Source organism: Myripristis murdjan, chromosome 7 (assembly GCF_902150065.1).
Source record: "Myripristis murdjan chromosome 7, fMyrMur1.1, whole genome shotgun sequence".
Classification (NCBI taxonomy): domain Eukaryota; kingdom Metazoa; phylum Chordata; class Actinopteri; order Holocentriformes; family Holocentridae; genus Myripristis; species Myripristis murdjan.
The window spans coordinates 24,535,768-24,561,304 of record NC_043986.1 but is presented as its reverse complement, the minus strand read 5'-3'; the positions used below and the strand labels follow the sequence as shown (position 1 = coordinate 24,561,304).

The 25,537-nt window shown below is 40.9% G+C and overlaps 5 protein-coding genes across 8 annotated transcripts in view; 2 read left to right on the top strand and 3 right to left on the bottom strand.

Moving 5' to 3' along the window:
- The window catches only part of c1qtnf12 (C1q and TNF related 12), a 28,909-nt gene extending 27,224 nt beyond the window's left edge, over positions 1-1,685 (bottom strand). For 2 of the 3 annotated variants that reach the window (XR_003928492.1, XM_030056406.1), the window contains exon 1: positions 1,112-1,685. Coding sequence is in view for 2 of the 3 variants with exons in the window: in XM_030056406.1 (XP_029912266.1) it covers positions 1,112-1,291 (180 nt within the window). In the remaining variant the exon portion in view is untranslated. The remainder of the gene's footprint in view (positions 1-1,111) is intronic. The other variant, XM_030056407.1, reaches the window with a different exon arrangement.
- Positions 1,686-4,015: 2,330 nt separating this feature from the next.
- sdf4 (stromal cell derived factor 4) lies at positions 4,016-10,724 on the top strand. Of its 2 annotated transcripts, none has more exons than XM_030056302.1 (7): positions 4,016-4,244; positions 5,224-5,559; positions 6,768-6,904; positions 7,589-7,702; positions 7,874-8,032; positions 8,741-8,916; positions 9,180-10,724. In XM_030056302.1, exons 2-7 carry the CDS (start codon positions 5,249-5,251, stop codon positions 9,354-9,356), a joined length of 1,074 nt encoding a protein of 357 aa, XP_029912162.1. In that variant the 5' UTR covers positions 4,016-4,244; positions 5,224-5,248; the 3' UTR covers positions 9,357-10,724. The 2 variants fall into 2 exon arrangements, with proteins under 2 accessions (XP_029912162.1, XP_029912163.1); XM_030056303.1 differs by lacking the exon at positions 4,016-4,244 and adding an exon at positions 4,260-4,388.
- A 2,873-nt stretch (positions 10,725-13,597) lies between these two features.
- ubxn10 (UBX domain protein 10) lies at positions 13,598-14,557 on the bottom strand. The gene has a single exon (XM_030054794.1). The coding sequence runs from the start codon at positions 14,555-14,557 to the stop codon at positions 13,802-13,804; it is 756 nt and encodes a 251-aa protein (XP_029910654.1). The 3' UTR covers positions 13,598-13,801.
- Positions 14,558-15,338: 781 nt separating this feature from the next.
- cptp (ceramide-1-phosphate transfer protein) lies at positions 15,339-17,922 on the bottom strand. Its single transcript, XM_030055871.1, has 3 exons — positions 17,813-17,922; positions 16,714-16,878; positions 15,339-16,531 (listed from the first exon to the last, which is right to left on the bottom strand). The coding sequence occupies exons 2-3, from the start codon at positions 16,845-16,847 to the stop codon at positions 16,009-16,011; spliced, it is 657 nt and encodes a 218-aa protein (XP_029911731.1). The 5' UTR covers positions 16,848-16,878; positions 17,813-17,922; the 3' UTR covers positions 15,339-16,008.
- Positions 17,414-25,483, top strand: ints11 (integrator complex subunit 11). The gene is made up of 17 exons (XM_030055869.1): positions 17,414-17,603; positions 17,887-17,984; positions 18,683-18,756; positions 18,856-19,084; positions 19,204-19,302; positions 19,394-19,428; positions 19,525-19,663; positions 19,828-19,892; positions 20,354-20,543; positions 20,687-20,770; positions 20,867-20,956; positions 21,514-21,676; positions 21,876-21,986; positions 22,694-22,755; positions 22,958-23,100; positions 23,353-23,482; positions 25,118-25,483. The coding sequence occupies exons 1-17, from the start codon at positions 17,576-17,578 to the stop codon at positions 25,181-25,183; spliced, it is 1,806 nt and encodes a 601-aa protein (XP_029911729.1). The 5' UTR covers positions 17,414-17,575; the 3' UTR covers positions 25,184-25,483.
- Positions 25,484-25,537: the final 54 nt, after the last annotated feature.

Sequence of the window (25,537 nt, the reverse complement as noted above, 5' to 3'; positions counted from 1 at the left end):
AAAGAAGGCACTGGAAGCAGCTGCCTGGTAGGAGCTAAAGGGACAGTTGGTATATAGGGCAGTGAGAGTTATATGAGAATGCCAACACAATGGGTGGGCTGAGAGCAAAACAAATATCCTGTTGGAAACCCCAGAAAATATGCAACAACAGCAATAAACCAATAAATAACAAAGTCAAAGGTCAACGGCTGTTACTGAAAATGTAACCGTGTCAGTGTAATGTGATTTTGCCAGAGGAACATGTTTCTCATGAAAACAACCTGCAGTTGTTGTTGTTGTCAGTGATCAGCATAATAACAATTATGTTCTAGCCAATAGGAACTCTTTATAAGCGCCATGAGAACATTACATCTTCAATCTAAATAATTTTACAGTTGTGTTTAGTTTATTTTTGCTGCTGAAATGACTCAATTTCCTTTCAGGGATCAATAAAGCTTCTTTTCTCTTCTCTACTCTCTTCTTTTCAGAAAATTATCACTATCTACTATTTTTGTTTATTCAGAGTGTGTCTGTCAACTTAAAAATCTAATCATAGATAATCCCAGTCAACTGGTAGGTTTTTGCTTCACTATTGGACAATGCTAGACATCAACTCCCATCAAGCCTGATTTATGAAATCTTCCTATGTCCTGATTTGTTCACACAGCCTGGAAAATTGGTAGCAGACACCCACTGCGTGCACTAATTGATGCATTGATCAGTCTTTAGATGTCCACATTCCAGGCATTCCTCCGGAAGTCATCCATTTAGTGTTTCACACATTTCTGCCCGTCTCACTGTCTGAGGCTTGACCTAGCGGGGCAGACCTGTCCCATCTTAGCTTTTTTCTTGCCACACTCACTTGCCCTGAATATTGCATGTGTTGACAAGAAATTACACATCTCTGAAGTTTAAATGCATTGCAGGCAATGGGTATAAATCTGCCACATACATGCAAACTTTAACTTAAGCTTTCTCTTTTTGTTTTTTATCACTATTTTCTCTTTCAAACTGATAGCACCATAAGATTGTAGTTCATAAAAGACAGTATGTGCCAATTAAATCTGAAGCCAACCTGAAATATACACATCTTAAGAATAGTGATTTCAAAGCCAAACATTTCAGTTACTACCTTGAAACTCCCACCGACCTCTTCACTGTTGGAGAGAGTGACATTGTACGTCTCTGTGTGTTGTGGAGTGGCCTCCTTCTGCCTCTTCCTTTCCTTCTTGGCATCCACCCCTTCCAGAAGGACACACTGAGTCCAAAACACTGCTGCCACAACTGCCAGAGGCCCGGCCCCACACCACATCTTCACACTCTTTCAATCAGCACCAGGATCCCTGCAAAAATACTCTGGTTAGACAGAGACTGAGGATGGAGCTCGTGCTGGATGCAGGCTCACAAGCACAAAGACCCAACCAGGGAGCAGAGTGGACTGGAGGAATGCAGCTCCAGAAACTCCCTGTCCAAGAGACTGTCAGTCTGCCTGCTGCTGCTGCCTCTCCTCTTGATGAGCTCTCAGGCTGCACAACGTTGCAGGGGCACCGTTAACTCTAGCCAGAAAGCCAAGAGGCTTACTCAACTATGAAATGTGTCAAGCAGAATGGTCCCAGGGAATGACAGATCGGCGCAGATCTGACAGCAAATAAACCCATTAGTGAGATTTTTCACGCTCTCTGCTCTGTTGGGGGGTGAGGGGTTGGGGGGGCACAGGGGGCAAAGGAAGAGGCAGAGAGGAGGGGCGTCCAAAGCTGAGGGTGGGGTACAGGGGAGCCTTGGGATAGAGATGGATGGCAAGATTCTCTTTTCCCCCCTCTCTCCTGCTGTTTCTCACTCTGAGCAGTGGACCCCCCTGACAAAGCTGCCTGGTAGTTGGAAAAACTTCAAGATCCACCAAACTTGGGCTTCCCTCAAAAGGTGCAGTGCAGCAATCAAATCAGTCTGTCCATCCTCGTGAGCAAAGTCCAAGAGAAGCTGGATGAGGTCCAGTTTAGGTCTTTGCCCAGCCTCCTTCTTTTCTCCTTGAAGTGTGAACTGGTTCCTCACTGCTATCACAGTTCATATGAACTGTGCGGGTAGCAGTGTGCCTCTCTGCCTCTGGCCAAAACAACTCAGGTGCTGTCTACTGACTGTCCCAACAAGTCATCAAGTCCAAGGCCATGTGCAAGTTTCATGTCAGAGAGCCCGGTTTGGAGTGTGTGGTAGGTCTCTTTTTACCTGCCCTGTTGCACTCACTCTCCCTCTGGTCTCAGTTGCTCCTTTGCTCTCTCACTGAGCTTACAGGAGGGCTCACAGTGTTTTATCATCACCCTTATTCCCTCCCTCCCTCGTACTCCCTCTCTCTCTCCCTCTCCCTCGCTCTCTCTCTCTCTCTCTCTCTCTCCCTTGCCTCTATTGGCAACTCCACTGTCGTATTCAGTTCTGTTTTATCTCATAGATGAAATGCACAACTCTGTAGCAAGCTGGAGAGGTTCTTTGGCAGACGAGCTGTGTGTGTGCGTGTGTGTGTGTGTGTGTGTGTGAGAGAGAGAGAGAGAGAGAGAGAGAGGGAGAAAGAGAAAGAGAGAGAGATGTGTATAAGGGTGTGTGTATCTTTCTGAGAGTGTCTGTCATTTGGCTCAATATTAGCCTACTCTAGTCTACCAAAGCCCTGTGTTTAGATCCAAGCAATAGAGAAGAATTTATGCTCTTTTTAGGGACCCTCAGGCAATATCTTCTACAATCTGTCACTTGAAAAACTGCCAGAGAATGAACACAGGCTGTGCTTTACCGTGCAGAGTGCAGGTTGTACGCATATCTTTTGTGTTTTTATGCTGACGAAGATGTCTTACTTGTTTGAAGTCTCCATTAAGAAATATAAAAGAGATAATGCAAATATTTCTCAGAATGTACATCTCAGTTTCCAGTACTTTTAAATAATCTGAAGTGTTGGCCTAGACATACCTACAATTAATTAAAAGGTCTTGAAATTCCTATATCTCATATATTATTATCAGGGTAAGTAACATGTTGGCTCATGAATGCCTGCCAGCTAATTACTTGTTAATACTTCACAACTAAGAATACTACTTCACGCCATGTATAAACTGCTACTCGCCTGCTGAGTAAATATTAGATTTGAACACAGCGCCACCCAGCGGCAGAAGCTCAAATTATAAAATTGTACTATTACCTTTCCAATATGGCTCCATAATAAGGCCATCCTATTTCCTGTATCTGTTGGCAGCACAGTCAGCAAGGCAGCGGCAGTCCAGCAGCGTCAAGCTAAACACAAAGAAACAAGGTCATATGGGAAACTGCGCGTTTTTTCCTTCAAAACAAAAGCGTAAATGTTACATTGCTTGATTAAAAGGCGTAAAACGGCAGACAAAACAACAAAAATCGTACAAGGACAACCGTTTTAAAAATAAATATGAGCCCAAATGACGCGCAAATACATAAGGGGACGCAAAAAGCTGAACCATTAGAGCTACTGTCTGTCTATAAGAGAGGTGAACAGCGAGGACTTCCACAAGCTTACCTGCTGTCCTCTCAGAATAAGACTTAAATTCCTGTGGCTAAATTACAGTTATTTCACAAATAAAGCCCTCAGCATGCAACATGCAAGCCCATTTTTGTGGTGGGTTATTCTGGCCGACTTGACACTGGAATTATTCAGTTTCAGGGAAATGTGTCACAACCAGAGCTTATACAGCTTAGTCAATTTTTTTTTTTTTTTTTTTAATGTCTTGGAGGCTTTTTGCGTGTATTTTAGTTTGAGCGATACACGGTATATGACTCCTCGCACACCTAATATGCAGTGCTGTAAAAAAAAAAAAAAAAAAAAAAAAAAAGAAAGAAAGAAAGAAAGAAAAAGAAAAAAAGTTGTATGGTACTTAGCTCATTAACTACAAACTCATCAATGAAAGTAGCTTTTATTTTAAGTATGGTACTATATAAAGTTTCAACACAATTGTCAATGTTTAACACACGTCATCGACAAAGGTTTTCCTTTGAAAGTGCTGCCGGAAGAGATATTTTTCACTCTAACCAGCTTGATACTGGTTTTCGGAGCAGATAGAGAGGTGCCAGCAGCCAGCTACAACTGAAAGCGCTTGTCTTTTGCCGCAATATTGGCGTGGAGCTGACAGCCGAGGTTTCTCCCACCGCGGTGTTTATGTTTGAGCCGCCTTGCATTTTGACCCGGGAGTGTGGGAGTGGATGAGCCACGTGTACAGGAACTAGCTGGAGTCTGACAGCTTGCCTGGAGGGAAGCACCGCAGGTCTGTTTGGTTTTCTCACCGCTGACATGAAATAACGCTACCAGCTAACATTTAGCCAGCCGCGCCGTAGCTAGCCGTATCTCATTTCCCAGTTCTCATTTCAGCGACGTGTCCGTACTTTGGTTTATCCGGCGTGTTTGACAGGTTGGTCAGCCTCGGCTTTGCCCTTCGACGTCGCTTTAAAATGCTCATTTAGCAACTACAAGCCTGTCGTTAGCCTGTCTCTGTGTTAGCCTCTAGTTACAGAATTACCACAATTACGTTGATACAGTAAATCAACATACTAGTGACGTTCATTAATTTTAGCTGTCGTTTGAGCAAGTAGCTAATTTCACGTTGACAGATATTATTCAAGTCAAATGAATGTCAAGTAACGCTGACGTTGTTACGCTGTAAAAGCTAGCGTTAACTTACAACCTGCATGGTGCGTTTAAGGAAGAGGCTCAAGTAATGTGATATTTCGCTGCTGCAACTTGGAAACATCCCCATGTTTAACGTTACCCGGTTAACATAGCAAGCCCGGGCCCAAGACATGTCTTATTTATGAACTTAAACTCAACCACAGATTAACTGGAGCAGACATAGCTCCATCTCTGCAGGCTAAGCAGGTTGAACTTGTTTGAGTTACTGAACAGAGATGAAGATTTTGATTGATTGTGTTAACAGCTTGTGGTGACACTTGACTGACACATTATGTAAATTTTCTATATATATTTTTACCTTGAGTTGCCGCTAGGAGGAAACCGGTTTCATGTTTTGTGGGCGGGTTGTGTTTACAGTAAATCTTGTTAGACGTGAACGCTTCCTGTCCAGGCGCAGTGAAGGATATGTCTCTATAAGTCCATTATTTAAGGCTGTATGCTAACATGCAGCACCACATTATCCAACTGATGCTTTCACTTTGACAAACAACTTTACCTTTTCAAGTGAAGTAGCATGTCATTTAACTAATGCTATTTTTATCTCCACTCTTCCCTAGGACATAGGGGTAAGCAGTAACCATTATGGCTGCTCAGAGGCAAGTGTGGTGTAGACACCCCCTGGCTGTGTCCCTGCTTTTTTACCTCCTGCTCCACACCATGGATGTCTGTGCACGGCCAGCCAACATGTCCGCCTTAAAAGATAAGAACCCAACCGGCAAGGATGATAACGAGATTCTCCCCCCGGACCACCTGAACGGAGTGAAGATGGAGATGGACGGCCACCTCAACAAGGACTTCCATCAGGAGGTGTTCCTGGGCAAAGAGATGGAGGAGTTTGAGGAGGACTCGGAGCCGAGGAGGAACCGGAAGAAGCTGATTGAAATTTTCACCAAGTAAGATGTGCTCATTATTCTTTCAGGTTAGGTCTTGCCAGTAGCAGCATCCCTGACCTAGATAGATCAAAGGAGCTCTTAAGCTTTCTGCTCATATCTGAAGAACTGTCAGGTAGGTGCAAGCAAATAATCAAAATGTTAAGCACAGTGCAACGTCTCAGTGCATTTGGTGTGTGTGTGTCATATTCTACTATCAGTTGTGCATTTGGATATGCAAATGTAGCAGGGTTACCATCCTGTTAGGCTTCTGGCTGCAGGCTCTTAAAGAAGCATGGATAATTGTCATAAATATATGGAACAATGTGTTGTTTGCCAACCCCAGATGTTTCACAAATAGAATAAAAATAGAACGGCTTAACCTCTATAAATTATCTTCAGCTGTTGTACTAATCACCTTGATGACAGCCTGAAGATGTGTGGGATGCCAGTGTGCTCTGGTTATGTCACACATGCAGTGTGACAGTGAATTTAGTGTTGTGAAAATCATGTGTATTGCCTAATCATGATGCAGCATGATTTCTACTGAGGCTTATTCATTCAAAAATTGTGAAATTCTTACAGTGTCTACACAAAACCTTACCCAATTGTGGCAAAAGTTAACTGAGGGTCAAAGGGAAGAAAAACTGCATAAGTGGTTGGAGAGTTTTTTATTTACTGCAAGCATTTTTTTTTTTTCTTTAGAGAGGGTAGAACCCAGATATAGGGCAAATTCTCTTTTAAATAAAGAACTGAATTGGAGTGGCACATAAAAAGCCCAGCATACCTTTATTCCTGAAAGAAGAAAAGCACTTTAGGTGCAATAGACCACCTATGGCCATACATTGTAAATATTTCTCCTTACAATATACAATTGTAAAGCTGTGAGCCACAGTCTGATATATTGAGGCAAAAGTCAGTCCATATTTTATGCTAATCCTCCACTGTGACTTGACAAATTTCTCTTGTCAGGAAGCAAGCTACTTGACAAATCCTCACTGATTGTCCCCTTATTTTGCCTTGTATGGTAATGGTTAGGCTATGTTAACACTTTTGCTGCTGGATACATTTAAACAAAAGCTCCAGACTGGACACAAGCCAGTTAGATAATACAGTGTTATGGGTTACATAGGCACTAGTTTATAATTAGCAGTTTTATCCATCTAAAATAAAGGGGAATAATGACATTGCTGAGGCCAGTTAGCAACTAAAAAGTTTCTCCTCTTCCACAGAGTTGATTTCAACAAAGACAGGAGTGTGAGTGCTAAGGAGATGCAGCGCTGGATTATGGAGAAGACAGAGGAGCACTTCCAGGAGGCTGTGAAGGAGAACAAGTTGAGCTTCCGTGCTGTTGACCCAGATGGAGATGGTGAGCTGAGTCCATACGAGGTTCAGTAGCTTGATGCATGAGCAGAAATTCATATCAGCTAATATTTGAAGGCACTGATATCTGATTTGATTGTGAGGCCTGTCAGGTTTTTGTTGCACCACTGTGCCACAGGTTTACAATTGCTACATTTAATATGCCTCTTTGGTGATCCCATAACAAGTGTACAGTGCTAAATACAGGTGTAAATGGGGTTTACACCTGAAGTGTTTCATAGAGCAGACTGTTGGCATGAAAGTTAAATCTGAATGAAGTTTGCTCTTGGGGTGAGATAATGGAGTTTTTGTCAGGTAATCCAAAAATAAAAAAGTTGCTGCTGGGAACAGCTGCTTTGTTAATGAGCCAGAGATAAATAGCATAGGACAGTAAAAGCATGGAATATAAAAGGGAGGAGGAAGAAGGGAACAGGAGAGAGTTAAAGTAAGGTACAGCGTAATCAAATTAAGAAGACAAAGGAAAGAAGTAATTCTGATGACTCTGCGATCACAAATCACAAGCGGTCACTGGAGACACATTTGAGACACGTGATAATGCCTGGTGTTGAACGGTTATCTGTCTCACCTGTCCACCTGTGACTACATCTCCCGACACGGATGCCAAAACCAACTCTGGACAGAGTCCTTGTGTAGAATCAACCCCAATCCTTATTTGATGCTGTTTCCGTAGGTCATGTGACATGGGATGAATACCGAGTAAAGTTTCTGGCCAGCAAGGGATTCAATGAAAAAGAAGTTGCCGAGAAAATAAAGAACAATGAAGATCTGAAAGTGGATGAGGAAAGTAAGTATAGAGCAAAATGTATGAAGCACTACTGTTTTCTCAAGCAGTTCACCTGTTTGTTGCTGCTCAATCTGAATGTAATTCCCCTCCACACCCTAATTTTTGATATGAAGAGAAGATGTACTGCAGAGGTCTAGTCGCATTAACATTGTTTTGTCTTTGTCATTGCAGCGCAGGAGGTTTTAGAGAGTCTGAAGGACCGCTGGTTCCAGGCTGACAACCCCCCAGCTGACCAGCTGCTGAATGAACAGGAGTTCCTCTCCTTTCTGCACCCTGAGCACAGCCGAGGCATGCTCAAATACATGGTCAAGGAGATTGTCCGTGACCTCGGTAGGTGTTGCTTCCCTCAAATAGAGGCTTGATTTGTCCTGCTGTGTACTGCTACTGTAGTGAGGTGGATGTTGGTTATTGTACTCTCATCAAGTTAACTTTTTATTGGTGGCAGTGCAAATTATGCCATGTTCAGTTGCCCCTGTGGTAGCTGTGCACTTTTTATTCCAGTCTGTCTGTTCACAAATGCCATTAAACTTGACTCTTACTCTGATGTTAACTGGACAGTTCCAGCACATTTAGAGGTTTTGCTCATTTCCTGCATTGCCTTAAAATGTGTCACCATAGATTGTACTCCAATACTTTTGTCACATTGAGATATTTTATGTGTGGGCTTTTCTTATGTTTTCCTCAAAGTAAATATTTTGAAATGATTGTTGTCTAAATATTGCAAGGTAATAAAGAAGCAGATGCCAATTGTAAACCATAACTGTAAAATCAAGCTATATTTTGTGTTAGAGAAGGGGCATTGATGAATAGGAATGTTTGTAGGGTTTTACCATCCTCTATATATTTATGGTTATTAATGTATCAGTTTAGGTTTTAATTTGTTGCTGTTAAATTGGTACATTACATCACTTTCTACGTTGATGCTAATTGGTATTTGAATGAGCCTAGTTTTATGTTGAGGTCTATGTTGAAATGTATCCAGCAGTATACATGCTTGTCGAGTGTGACTTAGATATGTTTATTGTGCTTTGCCGACAGACCAGGATGGTGATAAGAAGTTGACACTGTCAGAGTTCATCTCCTTGCCCATGGGCACTGTGGAGAACCAGCAGGCTCAAGACATCGATGATGACTGGGTTCGCGAGAGGAAGAAGGAGTTTGAGGAAGTCATTGATGCGAATCATGATGGCATTGTAACCATGGATGAGCTGGAGGTAGGTAGAAAGATTGTAACATCAGCAGTCTTGATTTGGTCTCACACTCTTTATATCCTTTGGGAAAGCACAGCGATGTGAAATTTCCAGTCAATATCTCTTAATATATAGAGGACCCATTCTGTTTAAGTGTTATCTTGTGGTCAAACAAGGACTTGATAGGTGGATGTCTCTTTTCCAATCGCAGAATGAATTGAAACTTGTGTAACATGTACCATTTTCCCCTCTTCTGTCTTCCCCCATGTCTTCCTCTTGGTTTACAGGAGTACATGGACCCGATGAACGAGTACAACGCATTGAACGAGGCCAAGCAGATGATTGCTGTTGCAGATGAGAACCAGAATCATAACTTGGAGCTGGAGGAGATTCTCAAGTACAGCGAATACTTCACAGGCAGCAAGCTCATGGACTACGCCAGGAATGTTCACGAGGAGTTCTGAGGACAAACCCGTCTTTGAAGAAACCTCGCCTCTCTCTCTCCGCTCAGCAAGGCAGAGGGGTGGGATCCCACATCTGCTTCAGGGACAGGCCTTTCTCACTGGTGGGCGGAGGGGGGCTGACGATGGGATGTTCCAGTGTGCAATTCTATGTTTAAAAGCCTAGCCTCACCGGCCTCTTCACTGCTGACTCAGATTCAAGGTGTTCAAATCCTTCCCTCATCTTTGGACTGTCTGCCATCAAGGTTTCCCGTTGCCGCTGCTCCTGCCTTCTGTCTTCTGTCAGACTTGCTTTGTATGGATGGTACATGTCGGGCGTTTCACTTCATTTACAAAGCATTTAAGGCACTGCATCGACCCCAAAATCCATTTGTGTTGATATATTGTGAAATGTGTGTATATGAGGAATTTGACCCAAGACTAGATTTTCCTTTCCTAGTGCAGTAGTGAGAAAGACTTGGCACATCTAGGTCAGTTATTTGTACTGCAAGATCTGTTGTTTCTCCGGCAAACTCTTGTCAGTTTTAGCTGGCGCACCTGTAAACAATGTAAATATTCATTCATTCACATCTACTAATTCTTCTGTCAGATGGAATGACTGAAAATAAATGTAACATAATGCTGCTGAAAGGAATCGACACATACAGAGATATCAATGATGAATTGAGTTTACAGCTGAAGCACAAATGGTTCTTTACCACTTCATTCCCTATACACTGTTGATTTTATCATCAACAAGTTTCCATGATTGATTATTATCCGTCCTCCTCCTTATAGACAGATTGTCGTCGTTTAAGGATATGAAAATATTGGTGACCCTTGAGAGCTGTAATACTAAAACAATCCCTAGCATAGCCTGTGTCAGCTGTGTGTTTTGAACTGCACTGTGTATCTGGAAAGTAATTAAAAATTACTAAAAATGTAGGAGATGATGACACTCCTATCTTTTTCTTTATTTTCAGTGCCAAGTCATCAGAAATATGTGCTCTTGTAAGACTTTGAGAAAGTCAATCTTTATTTTTTCGGTATAATTTTGGTTTTGCTTCACCAAAGCATGCACTCATGGATGCTTCATTCCTATAGAGGTCAGAAAATTCCCTTGTGTGTGTTCTCTTGGTTCATCCATGCAGTCACAACTGTATGTTTTTTTTTCTTAACACTTCAGCAAAATGAACGAATTATATGCATTCCTTGATTTTCCTTTATTTACAATATCCTGTGGAGTGCTGTTTGGATCCTGCTTTAGTCCTTTACTCTCAGTCCTCTCTTTGAATTGTAAGATATGATGTATGATAACAGAATGTGACACAGCTTTATACAATGCATTGCAAATTTACTGGTAAACAATAAATATTTCTTATCAATCACTGAGCACCTGGTTTTCATCAATTCACCATGTTTTAGATTATCATAGATTCTGTAAATATCAATTATTTTTAGTTATAGCAAAGAAATTAGCATTGTATTCTTTCAATATATTAAGTATTATGTTTTGTTTAAACTCAGTCTTGATTCAGTATTTTTCCATTGCCCTGGAGATAACTCTTATTTTCTGAATCAAAATTCTGTTGATTTGTTTTGCGTAGTTGCCCATCAGAAAATCTTTTGAAAATAACCAGAGTACTCTCTTAATTTCCATATGAAGTAGTGAATGCATGAAAAATAGATTTACAAATGCCTGAAAATTGGTTCAATTGTCCTACAAACGATCTCTCTGGAAGAATTCTTGCACAGCTGTATTCAAAGTCTTACTAATCCTTAAAAAATATGTGGGCTTGTTACTTCTTAACACAAACCATGGCTCGTGTATTGTTAATGTGACCACTACTGTGACATTTTTTGAGAAGGGGAGGACACATTTTCTGGACATGAGACATTGGGGTAGTGATGTGGGAGGATACTGAGACCCTCAAGGCCTTGAGAAAGCAAAGAGAGGTGAGGATGTGGTTTATTAAAATCATGCCTAATAGAGAATGATGATCACAGAGGCCAAGTCTTGCCTGCTTTCTGTTTTATTGTAGCTTCAGGAACTTGAATCAACTCTCAGAGCCCAGAATGATTTCATAACACATTTTCATTGACCTAAAGTGAGTGAGTTTATATATTTCTCTCCGCCATACTATAATACACAGTATTTCAGGAAAAAGAGATGATGATATGGGATGTAAGAATAAAGAGACTGTCAAAGCAACATGCCAAGGTGATGAAAGAGAAGGAAGAAGAGCTCTGTGCTCTTCGAGAAAAACTAAAGGCCTTGCGTGATTTCAAGCCTCAGAAAAGGGGATGGGTTTGCATTTTTCTAGAGTTTCAGATTTGCATCTCCCTGTCTGTCGGTGTCTCTCCCTGTGCCTTTCCACAGCTCCAACATGTCACTTTGAACTCGACCACTGTACTACTGGAGTTTGCCACCCAGCAGAGCAAGGACAAAACTAAAAAGGCTGATGCCGTACTGGCCCAAATCATTCAATCCCCCCTGCAAAAACAAAAAAAAACAAAAAAACAAAAAAAAACAATAAACTGGCCCAAATGCAAAGCCACTTAGACATGTTTGAGGCTGAGAGGATGAGCTTGGTGAAGCATCGCTTTATACAGATCACTGAGTTTCCCAATAACATCTGAAAGATTACCTACCATTTTAAGTCATTCAAACATAGAGTTAGTGATGTTATTACTGGTAAATGCTTGCGGGAAACTAGAGATGATATTTGATTGTTTCACTGTCCAATGTCATCCGTTAATATCCTGTTCATTCAAACCCCAGCTGAATAAATTATGGCAAAGTCTGTGTTGGCAGGAGGAGGCGCCAGAGACCGCTTTGGAGCTGTGCACAAACATGTCCATTCTCAGTTTGTACCAGACTCTACAAGAAGGTTGGTGTTGGCATTGGGGGTGACGCTGTGCAGAAAAAACACACACAAAAAACATCTTGAAGAATATAAAAAAAAAAAAAAAAAAAAAGGTTGAGATTTATGTGTGAAATTAAAATGTGAAATTTATTTGCAGCTCAAAAGGTTATTTTTTAACATTGCATCATTGGCTTGTCAGTTGACAGATTTTTGGCATCAACTACTGAAACCACTGTGTTGGAAGTATTTAAAAGAAGAAGCTTTACTGAACAGAACGCTGCAAAAAATGTGTGGTGAACATGCGCTATAATCATATGGCAATATGCTTCACTGTTTGCAAAAGCTGATACAAATAAGCAGCCTTTAACCCCTTTGTACTTTAAATGCGGTTTGTAATGGTGGAGTAATAAAATTTCACACTTAAGCTGGTGTTCAGTTTTGTGTGTGAAAAGAGACATTTGAAGCAGATGTTGAAGCATAGTGGTACCATTTATCTTCATAATAATCAGAGCTCTTAATCATTTAGAAAATATGACCCATACTTCTCTTAGTATGATTAATAATGACAGCAAAGGCAGAGAGGAACAAAAATTTGATTACTTCATAAAGAAGTTATAATTTGAAATGGTTTCTCTTCTCTATGCACAAACTATGAACTTCTCTAACCCTTGTCTAACCTCTAAAAATATAGAGAATATAATATATAGAAATATAGAGAATACAAACTCCTGGTACTAGAGCTTAAAAGAAAACAACATTGTTATTCATCTAATCACCAATGGCCCATGTCCATTTGACTATGCATAACAGATTTAAAAATTAAGACAGTGTCAAGATTAATGCATATTCTAAAGATCTTCACATTTACACACATGAGGACACTGATATACACTGAGTGAACAGTTGTACAACAGCTGGTATCAGTCAAGAAATCGTACTTGCAGGACCATATTTGAAAGTTAAAGGTGAAGCGTGATGCATCTCATAAATTCACCAACCCTCTCGACTTTCTTGCACTCTGTTGAGAGATTTTATTTGGCATGTGAGAACATCAACCACAACAGAAACAAGTGTGAAGTTGTAACAAGTCAACTGCGGGAAAATATTTTTGTTGGTGTTCACTTGCTATTTTTGTCAATCTGTCAGCAGGCCTGTTGGTATTACAAGAACCTCTCTGCTTTGGTATTGAATGCCAATACCACACAGAGTTCATCTGGATTTTCTTTTTCCAAACCAACCACTGATAGCTGGCAAAGCCCCGAATCTGTTGGCAATTCTGATTTTTAAAAAAAATATCTTGTGTGATGATATTGTCACATTGTCACAATGTTTTGTCAAATAAAACAGGATGAACTCTGCTCTGTTGCTGTGATAAGCCAAATATAAAAGCGTCCAGCATCACTTACATTATGTGGATGAGTGACAACCAGATAGGGTGAGCAGGGATATTTTTTTGCGACTGCCTGGAATATTATGTACATCTATAAAGAAAAACACTACTCATAATGTCCTCAAATCAAATCAAACTTGAGCAATGAAAAAAAATATTTGTGGACCTGAATATCAGCATATTTACAATTTTTTCATTCCACTCAACACATCCTACTTCAAGCTGTCTTCTTGGTATATACACAGCACTGATCTGTTCAAGATGCCACACTGAGCTAAAGTCATATTCAGGTCTGTGAAGGTCCTGCGTGGCACATCCATGGTCTCAATGCAAGCCTCTTCATACCTTGTCCCATATCTGGCCTCTGCACTGGCTTTCAGAGTGAGCAGAGTGTCTGTGGGCTGAAAGTGCTGCTGAAACCTCCTGCTGCAGGGGGCTCGGATAGCCAGGAGCAAAGAGCTTTCTTTGTGGGTCTCGCTGCTCACCACAGAGCCTGGATCAGACGGCTGGGTCAGGACCTTGCGGTGCACATCAGCCCTGCTGCCTATCTCAGGGCTGCTCTTGGTTCCGACTGTGGAGAGATACGAATCTCTATGCCTCTGTTGTTGCTCAAGGAAATCGTGATCACACAGATTGAGCTCTGACATCTTCTTCTCTATGCCACTCCCAGGGTGCACTTCTGATCGCCTCCTCTCGATGGATGGCAGGACCTTGTACTTGTTTAGAGAAAGTGCTGGGGGAGCCGAGGCAAACTGCAGCATGTGGGCCGCTTCCTCCTGGCTCACCTGGCTGCTCTGCCTTATCATGGGCTGGGGCTGGGAGCACAGGTAGCTGTCTGAGCTGTTGTGCTCAGGACATTTTGGAGTCATAGGTCGGTTTTGGGTGCTAGCTGTATCACCTCCACACTGAGTGTGGTTTACAGTGGGTCTAGTTCGTCCTTTGGAGGACTTCGGCCTCGTCAGATGCATTGTTGAGCAGCTGCTAGGTTTCTTATGTCTGAGCTGGGCTTGGGTCTTGCCAGTGTGGTTTCTTAGCTGTTACTTGACTGCAGTCTTTTTTGGAAAAAAAACAAACAAAAACAAAAGCAAAAACAAAGGAAGACTGATTAAATATACATCATCCTGAGTAAAGTAACTTAGTTAGCGAAATTAGCATTTTTAATGTGAACTTTGGCCTCACCAAAAAGTGACAGTAATCACTTAATATTGAGTTAACACATACTGGCCTTGGAAGTGCTATCATGGCTGGAAGTGCTGCAGTACACCAGCACAATTTTTTTGGCAGACACATTTAGCATCTAACTTTGTACATGAAAGTATAAGACCATAATCCTACTGGGTAAATTTGTGATTTAAAAATATACAAGTACCGTTCCTCCAGTTTCCAAGCTTGAGCAGGAAGTATTGCTCCTCAGCGTGGGTAAGTTACCATGACTACCTGGTTGCTTTGGCAACCAGGCAAGGAAAGAAGGTAGTGAGGGAGCTCCCTGCTGTTGGATGCATGTAACTGCGGGTAACTGGATCAGATTTTTTCACTATTATTTCATTTACTAACACTGGAACCACCTGTATATGAATGTCTACTTTGATCAAAGGCTTCACTTAAATTGCTGCTATAACTTAACCCACATTATGGACTGATTACAAGACTAATCTCAGTTGGGAGTTCCTGAAACACAACCTTCATTCAATGTGGATCAATGATAAAGGGTCAAATAAACCTAACATCACACAAACTCATATCCAGAAAGCGAGTCAAAATTTTTTTATTAGGCTACACTGTTTTGGAATAGGTAGCCTACAACTGCAATTGTTGCAAAATGCATTTTGTAATGTTTATACAACATTCATTCACATTAAATCATTAACAACTCATTGAATATACATAGAGATACTGTGTAGATACTGTGTAGAGATACTGTAAACTATTTCATGAGGTAACTATAAATGTTTAAATGTAAAAATTACAGTGAGATCATACTGTTCCCTTCATCCATTCTCTGAAAAAATAAAACTACTCAGGACAGCTAAATTTATGAAATCACACAGAGATACATCATCATGATTAATGATAAACATGACACCATTACCTTTAACAATTTATCAATATTAGTTACACATTAGACTGGACTGAGTAGCCTGAACAGATTCAACAGGTACATGTAATGATGCATCAACATTCATTGGTCTGATCGATCCCACCATGTCTGACTTGGTCTAGCATCTGTGGAAAACTATACCAAATCGTCAGTGCCCAAGACAGTACAGATAATATATACACCTTGATCATAAAATAAAAAGAGCAGCTGTTGTAGTTTGACAATGAACAAGCAGGGCAACATCATCCAACACATCAAGTTAACAAGAGGGACGCATCACTTCTGCACTCCTGTGCTAGCTGCAAAAATTAGTATGACACACTAAGGTAACTGAAGCAGATTATGCTGAGAATAAAGTTCTTCAGTAATCTGGTACACCTCAGAGATTAGAGGCAGGGCGTCCCCGAGCATGGCCACCACCTGCTCTGGAGTGCCGACATTCATCACCTCAAAGAAAGTAGGGCGCCCAGGGAGGACGCAGAAGGCCATGCCTGCAGCCTTTCGCACCACCCAGGGGTGGTGCTGGGCCAGAGACTCGTTGTAGGCCTCTGCACACATGACAGACGTCTTGCTGTCCTCAGTGCTGGTGCGGAGGCGCTCCAGGAAGAGCTCCAGCCACCTCAGTGCCCGGTGGAGCCTCAGCAGGGTACGGCAGCCTGACTCTGGATGGCTTCCTCTCTTGTTTAGGTCCACCAGTCCATTCTCCAGCTCATACTTGACCATAGACTGGATGGTTGCATAGTGAGACCCGTTCTCACCATTGATGTAGTTGACCAGGATCTGGATTTTGTTGACAGCATCCTTAGAGATGAAGCTGAAGACACTTCCCAAGCTGTTCAAAAACCTGTTGCGGCAATCAACAAATACATTTTATTAGCCATGACAAGGTCTATTGCAGGAGCACATGTGAGTGGCTTGACATATAGTAAAAAAAGGCTGTATTTTACTAGAGTCAGTCTATCAAACAGCAACAGGAATCCAACAAAGGAGGATCTGGCGCATTAGTGTTGCCCCTAAACCACTTACCTAACAAGACCACGCCACCCAGCAATGTAGTGTTCAATGTAGACTTCTTTATTTTCCGACAGACATGACTTGAAAGTGTCGAGGACCTCTCGAAGACAGAATTTCTGTTCCTCGGCTGCCACAGAGTCGGCCATAACGTGCTGTATATTACGCTTCGAGGAAGTGCTGTCGACAGGTATGGAGACGGATAAAAAAATGAAGGGTCTCAGGATTTACATGGGTTTGGGAGGGCGACACGGAAATAAGAGCGTTGTCAGCGGTGAAAGACTGTGTGCACAGCGACACATTACCGGAAAGAGCATAAAGTGAAAGAAAAAACAGACATATTTTCCCGGCTGACAGCTGGACTCTCCTCGGTCTGATCCCAGTTCACTGCGCAGACTCCAGGCGGATTCACGCTCGCGAGGAGACAGGAAAAATACCGGAAACAGGCGATTTTTCATTCAAAGTAAAAGCATAGACTTTGGTCTAAAGTAAAAGTCAAATGGAGTCATAACATATCATAGCTGATGTGGCTACGCACATGTTGCGTGGGAAGAATCCTGAAAAAAAAAAAAAAATCGTGTCCCAGCTACTTATTCTTCCTAAATATATACTATTATTATTTTTGCTCGTCAAATAAGGGTTTTATTTTGAAAATTATCACGGGGATGCCAAGTGTTAAAAACCAAGAGGAAGAAGAGGAAGGTTGTCACCGGAAGTGTAGCTGTCCATAACAGTTGACTTGACACACACTTGACCGCATGTATACAAGATAAATAATGAACGTTTCTATGTAAGCAAAGGGTCATTCATCGGAAACAGCCAGGCCAGGGCAACCTAGCCGGCACCCACTTATGTATAAACTCCCAGATTTAGGAACATGCCTGAAATAAAAGTAACACCACTGGGTGAGTACAGTTTCTGGCATTAGCAACATTAGCAAGTTAGCGCAAACCTGAAATGAGTAAAGACAGCAACTACCATTATATATTCAGCAAGTGCCTGGGTTTGAACCGCAATAACTTTTGCGCATAATGTTGCTGAGGTCGTAAACAGCTTGGAAAACACGCCCTTTAGTCACTTCTTTACGTAACATGAGCTAAAGTTGACTTTTTACCTGCTTTATGTTAGTGAGTCGTGTTGTTTACTGTACAGTTTCCCACTTCTTTTCTTTCTTCTTCTCTCTCCAAGGTGCTGGACAGGATGTCGGCCGCAGCTGCATCCTTGTCTCCATCGGAGGAAAGAACATCATGCTTGATTGTGGCATGCATATGGGATACAATGATGATGTACGTAGCTTACCTTTTCAAGTTAAAAAAAAAAAAAAAAAAGACAAGTCATGTTATGAAGTGCACTAGATGCTGACCTATGACTGCCTTCTACGTGGCTCTATCTGTGATGCAGCTCTGTTGGTCCTCGTGTTTTGCAATGTTGTTGCCCGCCGGCTCCTGCTGTTACTTTACAATAGCATCATCCAACCAGTCCTGCTGTGCTGCTCCCCTGTTTCTGTACCATGCTGAACATCTCCAACAAAGAGCAAACTGAGCAGGATCACACATGCTGCCTCCAAAAGCATCCACTCCCCCACACCCAATATCTCAGACATGAACGACAGCACCATCACATGCTTTGCTCTCACCACCTCAACCCACATTTTACTCTGCTGCCCTCAGGCCGTAGATACAGGACTGTAAAATGGAGAAGATCTCACGTTGGCATAAGTTTTATCACCTCTGCCATTGCAGCACCAAACAAAGTGCCTCGCTGAGCCAGTATAGACCCAGGCTCATGTGTGTGTGTGTGATATACGTATATGTGTTAAGATATAGGAAAGGTTGAAGGTTATATTTGTATCTGTATGTTGCAGTATGGTTATGTGTGTTTTGTGTGCTTTTAGGGGCTGTGAAAACAATTTTCCTGTGGGACAATAAAGACTGTATTTATATCTATAATCCCTACTGATGACAAGTCTGTATTGTCATTTCAGAGACGTTTCCCAGACTTCTCTTACATCACTCAGAATGGCCGTCTGACAGAGTTCTTGGACTGTGTGATTATCAGGTTTGTCATCTGAATAGCTTATGTACCTTTTTATCTAGGAAAGCAAACCAACCAGATGTCCCACTCAGTTTTACTGTTCCTTCCTGCCGCCTTCCCTAGCCATTTCCACTTGGACCACTGTGGTGCTCTGCCCTACATGAGTGAGATGGTGGGCTACGACGGACCCATCTACATGACCCATCCCACCAAGGCCATCTGCCCCATCCTGCTGGAAGACTTCAGGAAGATCACTGTTGATAAAAAGGGAGAAACCAACTTCTTCACTTCGCAAATGATCAAGGATTGCATGAAGAAAGTGATTCCTTTGAACCTCCACCAAACTGTCCAGGTGTGGCGGCTGATATCATTTTCATGTGTCCTGGTATCCGTCCTCTAACAGTGTGTCTACACCAGCTGCTGATCTCTTTTGATGGGAAAGCAAGTTGTTTCTGTTTGTGCTGACGGCAGGTGGATGATGAGCTGGAGATCAAGGCGTACTATGCAGGCCATGTTCTGGGAGCTGCTATGGTGCACATCAAAGTGGGATCAGAGTCTGTGGTCTACACTGTGAGTACTAACAAGTCTGGACTGAACTTTAAAGGCAGTTAATTTCATAGCCCTTGTCTTTGAATAATGTTGCATCTCTTTTCATTTTTAGGGGGATTATAACATGACACCAGATAGGCATTTAGGGTAAGTTACATTCATTTATGGATACACCACTGGACCCTACACACATGTGCCAGTGATTGGGTTTTCTGCTGCACATTCTGTGTTGTGTTTTCTTAGGGCTGCATGGATCGATAAGTGTCGTCCAGACATCCTCATCTCGGAGTCAACGTACGCCACAACCATCCGTGACTCAAAGAGATGCAGGGAGAGAGACTTCCTGAAGAAAGTGCACGAGACCATTGAGCGTGGAGGAAAGGTAACAACACATTAATTGAAGATACTGAGGTGAAGGACACAGCGGTTAAAGATTGTTTTTCTTGTATTGTTGTGAGGTATCGTGGAGAGAATGTTGGGATGTAATAACAAGATTTTAACCATTTTCCTATTCCTTTTACATTTTTTTCAATGTTTTGTTTCCAGGTTCTTATTCCAGTTTTTGCCCTGGGCAGAGCACAGGAACTATGTATCCTATTGGAAACATTTTGGTAGGTGCAGGCTAAAATTTAAAAAGAAAATAGACCCTAAAACAGAATTTAGAATATTCATTTTTTTTTTTTTTTATAGTTTTGAACATCCAGTTTAAGTTTTGAGCAAATCTATCCCCAAGCTTGGAGCAAGGACTGTGATGATAAAGTCAGTGTGAGACAATTTTGTAGCAGTGACAGTGATTTGTGGAGCCTGTGACAGCTTTCTGAGTAATACGATTTATAAGCTGATTTTAAGCTTCACAGTTAAGCATTCCAGTGAATAACACTGGTTTGGATGGAAACTCTCAGATTAACACTTGACGGCACGTAATTGATATCTATGAAGTTGATCCTATTTTCCAATATTATCATTTTCTTTGTATTAAACTTAATGGAATCATGACAGCATGTAGTGTTTTCTGACTTACCTGAGGTTTCATTGGTTAGATACTAACATTACTGCCTCTCTCTCTCCACAGGGAGCGAATGAACCTCAAGGCCCCAATCTATTTCTCCACCGGGCTGACGGAGAAAGCTAATCATTACTACAAGCTTTTTATCACATGGACCAACCAGAAGATCCGCAAAACCTTTGTGCAGAGAAACATGTTTGAATTCAAGCACATCAAGGCCTTTGATCGCTCCTATGCAGATAATCCTGGACCTATGGTGAATAGTTGTTTTTTTTTCCCCTCCAGAATACATATATATATATATATATATATATATATATATATATAGACATATTTAAAAAAAAAATACTTAAAGCTTAGCGCTCAAATAGCAGTGAACTAATGTGTATACACTTTTAGGTGGTGTTTGCCACACCAGGTATGCTGCACGCTGGTCAGTCTTTACAGATTTTCAAGAAATGGGCTGGCAATGAGAAGAACATGGTGAGTTTCATGGGGAAATGGAGGAACTTTTTTTTAAAAAAAAAATAGCACTTACAGTATAATTTGACTGTTTTTTATTTTTATTTTTTTTGCTAGGTAATCATGCCTGGATATTGTGTGCAAGGAACAATTGGACACAAGATTCTGAATGGGCAGAGGAAACTGGAAATGGAAGGGAGAGCAACAGTAAGTCAAAAAAAAGATTATCATTTGTCTCTTTTTTCCTAGGGATATAAGGATTCAATTCATTGCGTTGATTATAAATTATGCATCTTAAATTGCATTGATCTGCTTAAAGAAATTAATGGAATGAATCAGTTATTCTGACTTCACTGTGAACTCATATGTGTTTTGTGTTAAATAATTCCTGATACTTAAAAAAATATCCAACCATTGTTTTTAACTTTTCTTTTTTCCTTTTTTTTTACCATTATTAACCTTTTTTCACATTCTAGAAGAAAATTGATAAATTTACACTATTGTTTGTTTATTTAAGTTTTGAAATTTAAGTTTTGAATCAAATCGTTGACTCCAGTTGTCATTAACAAAGAAACTGTGCCGAAACAACAATAACAAAACTTGTTCCCACCAAGGCTCTGAATCAAATCACCACTTAGTGAATTGTGAATCAAATTGAATCTCTGTTAAATGGAAGATTCTCACCTGGCAGAGAGTCTTTAAAAAATAGGTCAAAAACCACATCAGGCTTGTTTATTGACTTCGTTTTGCTGTGATTCTTACAGTTGGACGTGAAGCTGCAGGTGGAGTACATGTCCTTTAGTGCCCATGCAGATGCCAAGGGCATCATGCAACTCATCCGGATGGCAGAGCCTCGCAACATGCTGCTGGTGCACGGCGAGGCGGCCAAGATGGAGTTCCTCAAGGGCAAGATTGAGCAGGAGTTCAGTAAGTGCAGCTTTAGCCACAGTTCCCTATTCACTGTGTTTTCTCCAGTCTGCTGGTTAAGACAGATTTCCATAGCCAACTGGTGCACCACACATTTGTAGTATATAGATCTGGAAAAGGTGTTGGTTTCGTTGGTGCATGTATCGTATGCTCACAGCAGGATTTCTACAGTAAGTGCCAGTGTCTTCTTGAATTTCAGACATAAACTGCTACATGCCAGCCAACGGGGAGACAGAAACTGTGACCACGAACCCCAGCGTGCCAGTGGACATTTCACTCAACCTGCTGAAGAGAGAGATGGCACTGGGAGGTATGTCCTGTTTGCATGCACAGCTTCGGTGTCTAAATACCATTGTTTTTCCAGGCCTGTTTAGTTCAAAGATTTCCAATGGTGTTGAGCAGGACTTACACAATATCATGCCCCCACTAGCAATGCCATATCACCCTATAAAAAGATTATTCTACACAGCAGCAATTTAAAAAAAAAAAAGTAAGTAAGACACTAGGTGTAAAACCACAAAAAAATATAATTACATGTCTGTTATGCAACTAAAGCAGTATTTCTTGCACTCACCGAGACTTTCTGAAATTTTAAAACTTATGAAGACCCAGCTGAAAATTACTAAATAATTTTTCCATATATTCCAAGACTTTGGTTATATTAGTATATACCTAATTTGCCTGAAATTCCCTGACTATCTTACCTGGCAATTGGTGTAATAAGGTAATGACTAACATTTCTTTTGTGCTATTTGAGCAATGAGTGACCGTCCCTGCCTTGTTAAGGTCATTCAAGTTATTCTTGATAGCTCTCTTATCAACAAAGAAGTACACATCCGCAAGAGGAATTGTCAATGATAGACAATTCGTGGCTCTCTTAGGGTTGATGAGATGGATTCCTTGCCATCAAACTGCACACAAACCCTTTCATTTTTGCAAGACCTGAAGAAGTTGTTTTCTTTTCTTTTTTCCTGTTTGTTTGTTTTTCTGTTTTTGAATTTTTCTCTCATTTCAAAGGGCCCCTGCCTGATACAAAGAAACCTCGCACCATGCACGGCACCCTCATCATGAAAGAAAATGTAAGTTTGCTAGTATGTATGGATGTATGCCTTGACATGTGCACAGAAGACACTGTACTGTAAAAATAGTGTTTATGTAGAATGCTTATGTAGAATTGTGTTACTTTTTTATTATTATTTTCTACTATGTCATAGCTTTGAGAACCTTTCTTAGATGACTGACTGATAATGTATTTGTTGGTTCTCGCTTATCCCTGATCAGAGTCTGAGGCTGGTGTCTCCAGAGCAGGCCCTGAAGGAGCTGGGCCTCAATGAGCATCAGCTACGCTTCACCTGCCGCGTGCAGCTTCAGGACCCCCACAGCGACTCCGACACACTCCACAGAATCTACACACACCTCAAGAGGTGAGAAGAAAAAGGCAGGGTGCTGGGTCTCCCACTTCTTCCAACACTTCAGTATCATTTGAGTTAAAGGTTATTACTTTTGCACTCATAGGTCACTCTAGATAAGTGTGTCAGCTAAATGCTTCCAAGTTAATGTCTGAAAGTCAAATTTCCATTTCACCTTTTCTGATGAGTAATCCCTGTTGATTGATGTAGCCATTACCTTTTTAAATGCACATCTTAAACAATTGCTTGTTTTTGTTTATTCCTCAGTGTGTTGAAAGGCTATACTATCCAGCACCTCCCTGACAGCACGGTCATGGTGGAGTCTATAGTCATTAAATTGTCCTCATCAGCTGAAGACCCCAACACCAAGGTTCTGCTGCTGTCCTGGAGTTATCAGGTAATCGATTTATCATACTCACAATGTTAATTTTACAACAGCATTTAAATGAACTTTGTCTCAATAAGTCAAAGTGAAAACAAGTTGAAAGCAGGGGAAGGGGGAATTTTGATGCATTGAATTAATGCACCTTGTAGCAGAGTGAAAGGTCTGTGGTTGTGGTGAGCAAGAATGCATTTGACTCATGAGGCTGTTATAGATCTTTCCTACACATGGACAGCCTCAGTGTTGCTGAATATTAGAAAAAAACTAACTTGTTCACGGTAACAATGGTAGATGACCATCACTGGGACATGTAGCATTAGATTTGTTCCTATTTCATATCTTTTTAACCACAAGATAGTAACAAGGTATGTGACAAACATTGTTATTACAAAACATTAATTCGCAGTGTCACTAGGACTGTGACAGTAAGGATTTTTTTTTCTTATTGCAGTGAAAAGACAATGTATCGCCACAGTTCGGTGGTTAACCGCATAAGCCCCATGTCTGTATAACCAACTGTTCTGGAGATATAACATTTTGATACTTTTGACACTTGACAATTTTTCACATATTTCAAATTGACTTTTGACCCACATCTTCAGCACCAAACCTCCTAGTGACTCGGAACCAAGATCTGTCTTGGGGTTTTGGAGGTCTGTGAATGTGGCCTTTGTCCTGTGTCTCTACGGCCCTCTGTTATGGAAATATACAGTTTTAACATAAAAATGTCCCATATCTCAAATTGACTTTTGGCCCATAAAAAAATGCGGTGATGGCGGTAATGCACTCAACCCCACAGAATTTATTACACAACCACAGTATTGTGATAATGTGGTTATCTTTACAGCCCTTGGTATCACATAGTCTGTAACATTTTTTTATTTTTATTTATCTGTAACATAGTCCATCGGTTAGTCTTTGCCAAAACTTGAAAGTTATCAGGTACTTATTAGGATAAGAAGACCTAAGGAAAAGTTCTTCGGCTAACATTGTTTGACGATAACACGCAGACATGTACAAAAAATGTCTTTCACAAAACTTTCCAAGAATATTGGGCTGCCGCTCAGAGAAACCTCATTCAACGTACTGTAAGAAGCTCAAAAGAAATGGCACCACTGGCATTTGTTTGAGGCGTCTAGATGAGAAAGTGATAAGGTCACAGAAGCCCAAATAGGTCACCTGTGGGTACATGGGGGTATTCTTTACAGTTGATGGTGTACATGAACACACGCAAGTTGTGTTACCTACTCTGCCTGCACTGCAGAGGTGTCCTCATTTTTAGGTCATTCTGACAAGCTTATTCAAGTTTAACAAAACAGAATACAAGTGTTATTTAATGAATTTTCATCAAAGCCTCAAGGTAGTAAGACGTAGAGACACATGAAAGGCTGTCCTGACTTTTTATAGTCATTAAAATATTAAAATTTACACATACTAATCCCTGTGAGAAAAACTAGTTGTTTAGAAGCTATCTTGAATTGATTTCTTTGACTTCTCTGGTTACAAAGAGTACTGTACTGTGTGCATGTACAGATACAAGTCTCAGTGAATGATTGCATGTGATGTATGAATAAAAATGAAAATCGTATGCTTTGTCTATGCTCACAATCCTTATTGTTTTCCATTTTCTGTTCTGGTTTCTGCTGTCAGGATGAGGATCTAGGGAGCTTCCTTTCAACTCTGCTGAAAAAAGGGCTTCCATCTGGACTGTGCTGAATTATCATCCAATCCAACCCTCAACTATCAAGCATTTTTTCTGGTTCTGCTCCATTTTATAATGGGGATAGTTTTTCCACAGTGATGTACCAATATTCTGTGAAATTCACTCTAGATACTAGTAACAGTGAAGGTCTTGGTCTTTATTTAGTCTAAAATGACTCATAAACACAAATAACTCATTCATAACCACAAGTCTGAACAGAACTACTCATCATCAGAGGAAGTAAATTCTGTTTTTATTGGTTCCTTTATTCTGTTGTATAAAGCCAGCTTGAATAAACTTTTTTTTTTGTAGAAACAAGCTTTTTTTTTTATCATTTTATTTCTTATTGCCGCTACAAGTTACATAGG